Here is a 12,424-nt window from a genome sequence, read left to right on the forward strand (position 1 = left end):
CGAAATAAATAAATAAATAAATAAATAAATAAATAAATAAATAAACAAATAAATAAATAAATAAACAAACAAATAAATAAATTTGGTCCCCCATATTTTATTCATTTATTATTTACAACTGATGAAAAACGATTTAGAGAAACATTTCAACAAGAAAATTAACGATTATAGTAAAACAGCATGACGTTTCGACGACTTCATATCGTCGTTGTCAAATAAGTAAAAATGGAAATAAATGGGATATTTATATTTACAACTGCCTTCGTAATTATAGAAATATGCGAAATTAAAACATCTGGGTCAAGCTGAGGTTGTCAGCCGATCTAAAATGGCAAAGCAAACCAGTTCTCGAAGAGATAAGCAATTCGACAGAAATGCGCTTCGTTTCTGGCAACACATGTTTGCATTTAATTTAAAAACGTCTGTATCAGACCAGTGCTTCTTCCAAACAAGCGGGTGCTTGAGCCTTAGGAACAACATAAAAGGCATAGGTCAGCGGTGGCAGGATTAACAGGTCACCAGCCTTCACTCTACGCGGTTCAAGGACTGGAAATGACGAGTCTGAGACCATCTTTAGTAACTTGTCATTTAGTTTCATCTTCCTAGAAAACACAGAACACAATTGCTTTTTAATATTGTAGTGTCTCATATCTTTTGTTTTTTATTGTCATTGCTTATTTGTGAATATTTTATTTAAATTTTTAACATGCTTACTTTTATTGTATATATCTATATGGAGGGCCACTAGTTTTTCAGTTATCACTGATATGTGCTGCCCTCTATAAATAAAGTTGATTATTATTATTATTAATATTATTATTATTATTATTATTATTATATTACTATTATTATTATTATTATTATTATTATTATTATTATTATTATTATTATTATTATTATTGACCTTAGTCCTATATGGCCGCACTCAAGAGAAATTTTATGAAAGTCATTATCCTTGGCCGGGTGAATAAAGAATTGAATAAAGAATTGAATTGAATTGTCGCAAGTCATGTAAGATATCAAACACGAGGAAGAGTGTTTCCCCCGATTTCCAAACACCGAGAAGTAGGTTAGAAAAACGAGGCGCAGCTGAGTTTTTTAACCAACTTCGAGGTGTTTGAAAATAGGAGAAAACACTCTTTCGAGTGTTTGATATAGCTTCACAAACTATTGATAATTCTCGGAGAAATTCGAAGCAAAAGTTCACAAAATTTTATGATAATTAAGATCACATTTCCAAACCTCCTTCACGGTAGTGATTTCCTTTGTTTTCTCTTCATGAATTATTAATGAGTTTGAGAACGATTCATCGTGCAACGGTGTTGAACCGTCTTGAACAAAAGCGATACTTTATCGTAACTTTTCTCTATAGCTAGAAGTGTATGTTGAGACACTACGTTTTACTTAGTATTTTGTGGACAAAATGCTCTCTTTTAACGTACTCGGTTAGATAACAGTCCATAGCGAAATCATCTCCGATTTAAATAACGATTGCAAACTTTTACGTCCTTTTTCCATAAAGGATCAATTTTAACATAGTCGCTTACACTCATCAAGGTCGAACCAAACAGAACTGATAAAGGAAATCCAACAGCCGATAGTTATTAGTAATTTAGAGATACGATTTAGTGCAAACCTTGATGTAATGTCTTCATCTGGGGTAAATAGATATTCATCTACGCCAAGTTCTTGCAGGCTTTTCTCTAACTTTATACCAACTTCTTTATTCGTGTGCAGATTCATTGCGATAAGTGACACAGCACCCTGTTCGTATAACCTAAACACACGTGCAAGACAAAAAAAAAATACAAAGCTTAGGATCTAGAGAAATCCATGCTCTGTAACAAAAACAAAGATGGGAAAGTAATTCAAAAGGAGTGGGGGTTATTATCTACCCAATAGGCCATTTCCTAGTTGCTGTGAACCTCACTGAGAAAGCGAGGCTAAGTGCAAAACTTTTCATATGAAAATTAGTTTTGTTTGCACATGAATGAAAACTAATTTTCATAATAAAAACTTTGCACTTAGCCTCGCTTTCATAATAAATTTCAAAGCAACTCGGAAATGGCCTATTATAAGACCTGAAGGCAGCTTTTGACTCTGATATATCTTCAAATCACCTTCACTTGTGTAATATCGGCAATAAATAACATGTCGACTCGGCTTTTCTTTACACCATGAGGAATGCTTTTCAGTAACATCTTGTACAGTATTTGCGCAACAGTACTTCATATCTATTTCTTGATCAAGAGACATCTCTATGTCGGAGTAAACAAGTGACAAAGACGAATTGCCTATGGCCAATCAGAAGAAACAAGGGCCACTAAGGCATAAAAGGTAGTTATTGAGCGGAAAGTTAAGGTATTCTACGCTAGAGTAGTTTGCGGGGTGGTTTTTACTTTTATTCTCTACTACGCTTGCCGATGTCATGGGAAAACGAAGGGGCGTTTTCGATTTTTCAAAAATTTCAATGTGATATTCCGGACTTCCAGTATGTGGCAATGGAAGGTCTTTCTCTGTCTAGGCGAAGAACCTACAGTTCCAAACTTATAATTTTGTTGGTAGATGAAAAACGCACCTGATGGTGCAAGAAGCCAGTAAAATGGAAAACAGAATTTGGGGAAAATGGAATAACTGTAATTTCCGCTCAACGTCAACGGGTTGTCCGTTGGAGGGAATGTCCAGAATATCCACATGTCGCCTCTGCATTTAAACCGGTTGAACCGGTTTGGCTAAATGGAAAACGCTCCAGGCCTGTCGCCAAAGGACACTGAACTCGGCACTTTATCCGCGGCTAAATCGTTAAAAGTCTTCTAAGTTGTAATAAAATTCAGTTACACGTCATATTTTGGAGAAATTTTGATCATCCTTGTTGGGGCTGTAGGTCTGTAAAGTATAACATGTTCTTACCCTGACTTTGCGTTGGTGCAGTGCGCATACATTCTCACCATTCCAGAGCCATGCTGGGAGCCTTTGCTTTTTACTTCCAAGACCTTGGTACCAAACAACTTTTTGTGGAGAAATGACAGCCAATAATCCTGAATAGACGTTATGCCATCAGTAGGTGTCACATGAGTTATACATAAAAATTGTAAAGAAATTGACGTGCGCCGCAAAACATGGGACAATACCTAAAAATTCCGAATATAACCAACTCTGAAAATAAGCCCCCTCCCCCTCCGCCAAAACTGTCACGAACTGTATGTTTTTAGCCTGTGCAGCAAGCGTTTTTCGCTGTTTGAACGCGCGGAAATTGGGACGAGAGCTCTCTCGTCCCAATTTTCACGCGGTCAAAAAGCGCAAAACGTACAAAACCTGTTTTTTCCAGGTTAGTCAGGTTAGCTCCTTTTAAAATGCTTCACGCTGTTCAGGCCCAACCAATTTTGACGTTTAAAATTTCGATTTTTTTCCCACTAATTTGGAATCGCGAGATAATTCATTAGCTAGCAAAAACAACTTTCCTAATAAGCTAACAGAAAAGGCCATCAAACTTACAGGATTTGGTTGGAAGTCCTGGCCAACCAAGGAATAGTTTCCATAGAACAGTGCTTGTCTGATAACCACTTTATAACCGTGTTTAGCTGCTAAACCCAGTTTGTCTAACCACCTAAAACAAATGAAAGCACATCATGTATGTATATTGAAATACAAAGCTTAATTAAATGTGCCGCAGCCTAATTTTCTGGCACGAAAGTCACGTAAAGCACGTGATTTAGCTTATCCGGACGAGAAGAACAGTTTCAGTTGTAAAAAGTTTCGCGTTATTAATTGTAAATGTTGGTCCCCCACTGAACTACGAACAGATGACTGAAGGATAGTACAACTTTTTATAGGTTTGTGGTTTAAAAGCAAACGCGCTAATTAACAAGTTTACCGTATAAAATTCTACAGAATCGTTTGCAATAAATGTAGTTACAGGGCAGTGCCTAAGATTTTATGTCTGGGGTGGGGGGGGCAAATTCCGCACACCCCTCACAGGGGTTTCCCGTATACAGACAGGGTTTCTAGTTGGATGTTTTTGGTTTCACCCCCACACAGAAAGTTGCTTCTAAGACTTTTAAAGAAAACAAAACACACTGAATTCACATTGCAGGGAGATTTTTACAGTCAATTACTAAGTCGATTTTCTTGTGATTTCGAACCAATATAGCTGCAAGAAATAGCTCAGCAAATTCAAACACAGTGGGGGCAGCTGCATCACATTGATGTATTTTCTCAATTAAGTGCCCCCCCCCCCCCCCTATAGTGAAAACTAAAACAAAAACCACTAACCTTTTAATATCAATGAAAAATGTTCAAAATAGTTCATGGGGTATTAAGGGAGGGTCAAATCGAACCCATGTTTAAATATGTCGGGGTCAAGACTCAAGACATTCAGTACAGTTTATTCATCTTGAAGAGTAAATGGGTTCTTGTCCTAGTATATACAGTATCTACAAGTTGGAAATTATGAGAACTGAAAAGCATCAAAATAAACAATTTTGATACTCACATAAAGCCTGCAACAAATCTGTCAGATATGCCTAGAGCCCCACCGCCACTTGCACTGCTAGTCTCGCCCAGCCATCTCGGAAGGCCATGGGCAGATTTGCTGATAACTGCATCAGCATCTTTCATCTCTTGAATTAAAGTGTCCAGCACTTGAGGTACGTAGAACTGGGCAAGAGTGCAATCCTGGGACCTCACATAGTAACTGCAACAAGGATAATTTAAGTTAGTGAGTACAGTGTGGGTAAGAAATAGACCCTCTCACCAATTTGAACAGTTGTTTGCATCTTTTATATGCTGTGTTGGCATTTTTATTTACTAGCATCTAGAAATCTGCTATTTTTGATCCCAGTTCATGGTTGCAAAACCTAGGAAAGTTACAACAACTGGTTGCTGCCAAGGAAGCAAAACTGGGGATCAAGGAGGGGGGGGGGGGGGAATTTCAGGTTACGCACTGATCAGTTTGGGTGGTGTTTTGAAATAATCAATTTCGTGGCTCTGTTGCCTTGAAATCCTGTCAGAATTCGAAATAATCTCCATGGCTTTTCTTTGGTTGACATCCACCAAAACAAAAATTTATCCAACTCTTTTCAAGGCCATAGGTTGCGTGTTATTGGTAACCACTGTAACTTTCTTGTTATTCAATCAGTTAGCTTGCAGTGTTGCAAAATTAAGGGTACATTCTTTTGTGACAATTCTCAAGTTATTCCTATTCTGGTTCAAGAGTAACAGAATAGATGTAGAAATCAGTTCCCAAAAGAATGAAATTCAATCTGCCTGCTCCCATTAAACTGAAAACTTTACCAAAAGAATGCAAATCCACTTTTTCTGGTAAACTGTATTGTCTTTTTGCCATCAGGAGCAGAATGAAAGAAGTACTTTCTGCTCATTCTGAAAAGACAACAGGTCCCAAAAGAACTGGTGCATTCCGCGTCACATTATTCCTATTATGAGATAGTCTCAAAGGAATACACCCTAAATTAATTATGTTGTTGCAAAACAGCTAGCTGACCTCTATATCTGAACGAATTAGTTTAATCCCATAATTTTTAACAATTAATTAAAATGAAATTAAACTAATTGTAATTTATAAATAACTATTAGATGTTGTCAGAACTCACTGATGCCAAGTGACTGCATTGATAGATGAGTGACCTTTCACAAGAAACCTGTTACAGAGTAATAAGAAATAAGCACAGTACCTAAGTCCTTTTAAGCTATTGCTGAGATTCAGGATATAAGCATCTATAAGAGCAATATGAGTGCAGTCTTTCTCAGGTGCCCATTTGCTTTTACCAAAGCTCTAATATTAAAACTTTTAATTTGTTGTTTCTGGCTACTATAAACCTAACTGGATTAAATATTTATTTTTCTGGAGCAATGTATCACAGCCTACTTTGCATTAATTTTACAAATTTGGCATGGATGAAACTTTTAATACCAATATTGTATCTAAAAAGTCTGCAGTGCGACTGAACGCAATGATTAATAAATTATTATTAAACAAAGGCAAATTAGGATTTCACCAAGTACAATGGAGAAGAGGTGGGTATAGTGGATGGGAGGATGGGGGGGGGGGGGGGGGTATTTAGGGTGAGGAAACAGTTTACACTTAATTCAGAAGATTTTCATTGCAAGAATTCTTGTCAGTTTCTTGGATTCCAGCCAAGCTGCAATCTTGTACCTAGACCTCAGGTTCTTTGGCCAGTGGTTAGTTGCCTGGAGAAACTCTAAAGAAAGCAAAACAGAAATTGATTTACTGCCCTCAGTAATGGCTCTGTCTTTTTATCACCGGATTGCTGCAGTAAAATAATTCCAGTATCTTGAAGTCTCTCCAGGCAACCTAGCCACTGGACAAAGAGCCTGAGGACTCTCAAGTACAAGATTGGCCAAGCATTACTGGCCTCTACATACTTCTCAATGCTCACTGTTTGTCGAAGTCTCACCTTTCTAGATATTTCAGTACTTTTTCTCGAGGTTGAGTAACATCTGGTCCAACAAGAATTGCATGTTCAGTGGCAGGAGAGCTTGTTAAATGATATCTTAATGTTTTAAAGTCTTCAGCAAGTTGCTCGGGTGAAATGGTAACATTGAACTTCTTAAGGTGGTTTGATTCTGCCAATAAAACAATAAAAAAAAATTAATTCTCCCTTATCTTCTGAGTACATCAGCAGAAAACAGTGATCTATCCCCTATGGGAGGGTAATTACTCACCCGCGGTACAATCTCCCTTACATAAGCTAAATAGGTATGCACAGCCCCAAGGGGTATGATTTTGGTCTGAAAATGGGTACAGATTTTGACCATTTTCAACTGAAAGTGTGAAAATGGGTATGGATGTTACAAATCAGAGCTGAAAATGGGCATTGGAAAATTAAACATTTTACCCTGAAAAAGGGTCAGGGTAAAATTGGGAGAACACACTCCCACCAAAAATTATGAGGAGTCCCCCAGACCCCTCCCTCCCTCAGGATATTACTCCTATAAAGAACTCAAACTTTTAATTAACCTTTGATTTTGAGCTAATCAATTCTCAATACAGTATATTGTTTAATGTATACCATTTCACACTTTTAATTATTTAAATTCCTTTCCCCTTGACTCATGCTGAACTGGTAAATGTTCCTCTATCACATAAGTACTCTCTTTTATTGTAAGACTAGTAGACAATATATTGCATCCTTAATTAATCACATCAGAACATTAAAATCTGCATTTGCCAGACCCCACAGGGTAGAGGCTTAAGGGATCCAGGGAAAGACATTTTCCTTCACACAAAATTAAACCCAAGGGATCTACATTTTGTTTAAATGATTAGATTATTGTAACCCAAAGCCCTGACATCTTATCATACCATTTTTATAACCTTACGTGTTCTTTTTCTCAAATGCCTATATTTGTTTAATATATGATTGTTTCAACTGTAGTTCTATCAACTGTCTCACAGGTGAAAATAAATAAAACGCATTTGTCGTTCTGGGCATTCAGGAAACTATGACTGTTATCTTACTGGTGTAATTTGATCGCCCCATTTCACAATGATTGCATGAATTGCAAAATGAGATATGCATGCAGCATCAGGCCCTTTTAAAGGGAGCCTCCACTCCGACAACAAACTTTGACGTTAAATTGTTGGAAATGTCTAAATTCTAAATTCAAGTTTGAAAGGTAGAAATGACATTCAACAGTGCTAAAAATGTAGATATGATTATCGTCTATTTTCGCTTTTACATTTCCAGTGCGCCGCCATTTCGGATTTTATGACGTCACACGGTTGCCACTATTGTCGGTGAGCGGAAGTTCTTCTGTGTGAAACAATCTTGCAACCGTATTACGTCATGAACTCCAACATGGCGGTGCCCGGAAAATTTAAAGGCGAAAATGAGCGATAATCAAATCCTGTTTTGTCTGACAGGGAAATATTATTTCCATGTTTTCCAACAAAATGTAAAATAAGATCTTAGTGTCAACAATTTAACGTTAACATGTTTCAGCAGTGGAGGTTTCCCATAAAAGTGCCACTCATATTAATCCATTCATTAATCACTCACTCATGTCACCATCTCTCACATCAGGTAGGGCATTAGTACACAAGGCATTAAGTACATGCCAGCTGATCTTGATGAAAACAGACCTAATCTTCAACTCAAATTTAAATTTCATGGGTCCAAATATTTTATGTTTTTGAATTTGGTACATGAAGTCTCCAATAAATTTCCAAGACTTTCCTTGCTAAATCTTCAAAAAAAAATAACGCAACAGATAGAAATGTCAAACACCAAGCATCAGATCACTCTCCACTCTAATTCTCAATTCTGTTTTCATTAAATCAGTTTAAACAAATACAGTCGTTGGCCCAATCTGACCAGTTTTGACATAGATGACTCAGGTAAAGAGCACCTTCTACTCACCAAGTTGGTGGGAAACCCATTGCCTGACATTACAGGAAATTTGAAAAAGAAAAGGAGAAGAAGGAAAAAAAAACCTAACCGCATATATATTTTAAAATATCAAGAAAGAAACAAATAAAGTCCCATTCATTCATTACATTGTTCATTACTGGAAAGTACTCAGCTGAATGGTTACATGTACACCTCCCCCTCCCTTGCCCCCAGGCAGGTAAATTATCTTGGGGGGATACCTTCAGAAATCTACGGACTCAGAATTTACAGTTAAAATCTTCCGACTGTTTAATAATTAAAGTACAAAAAATTAACAACAACACTTCAAAGTACGTCTGTTTTATCTCATACCACCGGCAGCCTAAGCTTGCATCACTAGAGAGCATGTAATAATTAATATTACTAGTGGGCATGATGACCTTTGAGTGCAAGCAGCCATTGAGAATTTAAACACAACATAAGACTTTGTATGGGAAATAAAATACTGTCGATTATGAAGTGTAAAAAACGCTAAATTTAACTTTCATTCAATAAAATGAATAAAATTGCCAAGCTCGTGTCACTACAGAGAGCGTGTAATAATTTAAACTTGTGGTTTGAGCGCAAGCGGTATTGGGTCACAGGCTGCCGTTGAGAATTTGAACGCATTATAAGACTTTGTATGGGAAAAAAGACACCGACGATTCTGACGCATAAAAAAACGCTAAATTTAACTTTCATTCAATAAAATGAATAAAACTGACTCACCTCTGGCGTATTCTTGTGTGTTTTGTAGCTTATTTCACTGTTTCGAGCATTCTTTGAAATCACTGTCATTCCCCTCATAAGATGGAGTCAAGGCAGCACACTAAGATTTTGACTGTAAGCTCACGTAGTCCGCTCAGAGGCGGTTTGTGCCTCAAAAATCCATCCCAGCCACGATTTTTTCACGCAAAGCTAAAGCCCCATCATTCATTACATGTACAGCACTTACCCCATCCCCGCAGCTATGCCATTGGTGGCTCGTAACAATGGAGCTGACTGAAATGCTGCTGTGGGGATGGGGTACAGCACTTACCCCCTCTGAGCAGACTAGGTGAGCTTACAGTCGAAATCTAGTGTGCTGCCTTGACTCTGTTTTATGAGGGGAATGACAGTGATTTCAAAGAATGCTTGAAACGGTAAAATAAGCTACAAAACACACAAGAATACACCAGAGGTGAGTCAGTTTTATTCATGTTATTGAATGAAAGTTAAATTTAGCGTTTTTTTTAAGCGTCAGAATCGTCGGTATTTTATTTCCCAGACAAAGTCTTACAATGCGTTCAAATTCTCAACGGCTGCCTGTAACCCAATACCGCTTGCACTCAAAGGTCAACATCCCACAAGTTTTAATAATTATTACACACTCTCTTGTGACGCGAGCTTGGCAGTTTTATTTGTTTTATTGAATGAAAGTTAAATTTAGCGTTTTTTAAACTTCATAATCGACAGTATTTTATTTCCCATACAAAGTCTTATAATGCATTTAAATTCTCAATGGCTGCTTGCACTCAAAGGTCATCATGCCCACTAGTAATTAATTATTACACGCTCTCTAGTGACGCGAGCTTGGGCTACCTGTGCTTATACTGCAACTGAAATACTCACCGTTGCCAAGTTCCCATCCAAAGTTATAACCCTTCTCTGCTACATACTTCACTATTTGGTAAGGGTTGCTTGAATCCCAGGAGCCATTATTGAATCTCTTCAACACACTTAATGCAAAAAGCACTTGCCAACCAGCGTTATCTGCGATCTCATCAATTCTGTCCAAATCTTTTTCGCCAATATTTACGGTTTGTTTTCCATAAGGTTTGCTTGAGGACTGAAAAATGACGAAGTCACTTGGAGTTCCTCCAATTCGAACATATGCAGGAGCAAGACCCTTTGTTAGTGTAATGAGTCTTTTTTCCCTAACAGAATCAAACTTCCAGGCATCCCGCCTTCTCCAAGTCAAACAAACTGATAGAAATCTTTCGTCCACCGAGGCGATCACATCGTTGGTGTTTACTTTAGCACTGAAAACGATTCGTGTGAGAGAAGTCTTCGACGTGGACAAACGAAAAATCCCATTTACGTCGCTTAATACATCTCGCGGGGAAGCAATGAAGTAAATAGCAACCACAATGGCAATAGTACAAAGCAATATACCAATTTTGGTACCGCTTGAAAAAGCATTTGGAGGAGTCATTTTGACCTTCAAAGCCCTGCAGCTGGCTTGTATACCAGTTCCCAAATTCACGACAGAGATAGATTCATTGCTGTGTAATCGTTTTCAAAACAATCATATTACCTTCTTCCGCTGATGCATTGGTGGTATTTGGGGAGAACTTGCACAAATCGTGCTTCTGACAAGTCTCGCGTGACTTTTATGTCATTGAAAGAAAGCTGTAGCTACCTACTAGTTCCCACGAGCATGAGAAACGAGGCTACCCCCTTTCTCGAGTAAAGAGCCAATTCCAGTACTTCAGAGGAGGACCAAGAATTTCCGTGGAGTTTTCTTTTTCTGTATTATTGGACACGCGCGGAATGGGACGAGAGCAAAAAAAAGGGGGTGGGGGAGGGGAGGAGAGGTCTCATCCAAGCCACAGTCGCCGAATAGGTATCTTTTGCTTTTCTCGGCATTCGGCAAGGACATCAAGTGCTTTTTGAAAAGGTTTGAAGGCATTCATCGAAATTCCTATGGTCTGCCATCTTGAAAACTGCATCTGAGTGAAGCTGATGTGGCTGACAAATAGTTCATCACTGAAGTCCATCCGCACCAATCAGAGCTCCGCGTTGGTGGGCGAACGCGTTCTGCAAAATCATGGGGTGCAAGTGTTTCCTTCCTCCTAGCCTGTGAACAGGCTCCCAAGTGGGCTATAGGGCGAAAAGAAAAATCGGCGAGTTCCCTTTTCCTCCCAGCTCGATTTTTGTCTTCACCCTATACCCCACTTTGGAGCCTGTTCACAGGCTACTCCCCTCCCCCCTCCTCCGTGTTTTCGCTCTCGTCCCAATTTCTGCGCGGTCAAACGGCGAAAAACGCCACCCAAACAAACCGAAACGCTTAGGAGGACCAAAATGAGATGGTAGATCCACTGGACGGTCACCGCCACAGCACTAAGAAATAGGACTTCAGTATCTGAGATTTAGTTTGGCTTGAACAAACTTTATTAGAATGAAGGTGAAAGGCTAGAAGCGAAGAAATCAACGTCTTTTTTCACTGCACCGTGAGGCATTTGACCTGTCCCATCCTCGGACACCCAGGGGCAGCTAGTCGGGAAGAAGGAATTTTCGTGGGCGAAAATTTACAACATCCCTTCCTCCCAACTAGCTGTCCCTGGGCCTCTGAGGATGGGCCGACGGCCGTGGGGTATTTGCCAGTTTATTTTAAAAAAATGCCAATGCCCGGGCTTCAGTCCGTGCGGGGGGTGGAAGGGGGCCAGAGGGGGCTTCTCCATATGTAGAGCATATTTCAACAAATACTAATTCATGATACGTGTAGCAGACTGATCACCAAAGTGACGACCTGAGTCAAGTCTGATTTTTTTTCATTCAGGTTTTTATTCAACATTTGCTAATGTTGAATAAATAACTGCGTTGGGTTTCCGTGTATTCACCTCTCCTTGTGCGCAGATCAAATCTATGCCATTTCACAAATTTACTCTCATAATCATCCTGTAGGGGTCGGGTTTATTGGGAACTCTCCAACTCCCAGGTGGCTTGATATGTTTCAAGCCTGAATTTTTGTTTTCCTGGTGTCTTATCGCCGACCAACACAAGTTTCGTAAATGACGGCGATGGCCTTTCATGTATTTCCAAAATTTATTACGGCATAGATATTGTTTAAAAGAAAACCCGAACAGTTTTACAATAAAAGACTTACAGAAACATAACTTGTCTAACTGATAAAAAAGGGGTCTGATTATTAGCAAACAAAAGAAGCTTGCAAGATTTACTCAAACGAACAGCCAAGCTAGAAAAAAAATCATACAAAAGCACCTCAAAAGGGTATACAGAATGCCAGAAAAAAA

General features: G+C 38.6%; 1 protein-coding gene and 1 long non-coding RNA gene across 2 annotated transcripts; both read right to left on the minus strand.

The window, feature by feature from the left end:
- Positions 1 to 81: 81 nt before the first annotated feature.
- On the minus strand, positions 82 to 10,923 carry LOC146464813 (heparanase-like). Its single transcript, XM_085129507.1, has 8 exons — positions 10,020 to 10,923; positions 6,435 to 6,603; positions 5,610 to 5,657; positions 4,493 to 4,693; positions 3,496 to 3,607; positions 2,911 to 3,038; positions 1,637 to 1,777; positions 82 to 602 (listed from the first exon to the last, which is right to left on the minus strand). Exons 1-8 carry the CDS (start codon positions 10,600 to 10,602, stop codon positions 428 to 430), a joined length of 1,557 nt encoding a protein of 518 aa, XP_084985633.1. The 5' UTR covers positions 10,603 to 10,923; the 3' UTR covers positions 82 to 427.
- On the minus strand, positions 7,394 to 10,006 carry LOC146464814 (uncharacterized). Its single transcript, XR_014868447.1, has 2 exons — positions 8,709 to 10,006; positions 7,394 to 8,629 (listed from the first exon to the last, which is right to left on the minus strand). It is a non-coding gene; the product is annotated as an uncharacterized LOC146464814 (long non-coding RNA).
- Positions 10,924 to 12,424: the final 1,501 nt, after the last annotated feature.

The sequence above is a fragment of the Pavona decussata genome, unplaced genomic scaffold (assembly GCF_977016875.1).
Source record: "Pavona decussata unplaced genomic scaffold, jaPavDecu1.1 SCAFFOLD_161, whole genome shotgun sequence".
Lineage (NCBI taxonomy): Eukaryota > Metazoa > Cnidaria > Anthozoa > Scleractinia > Agariciidae > Pavona > Pavona decussata.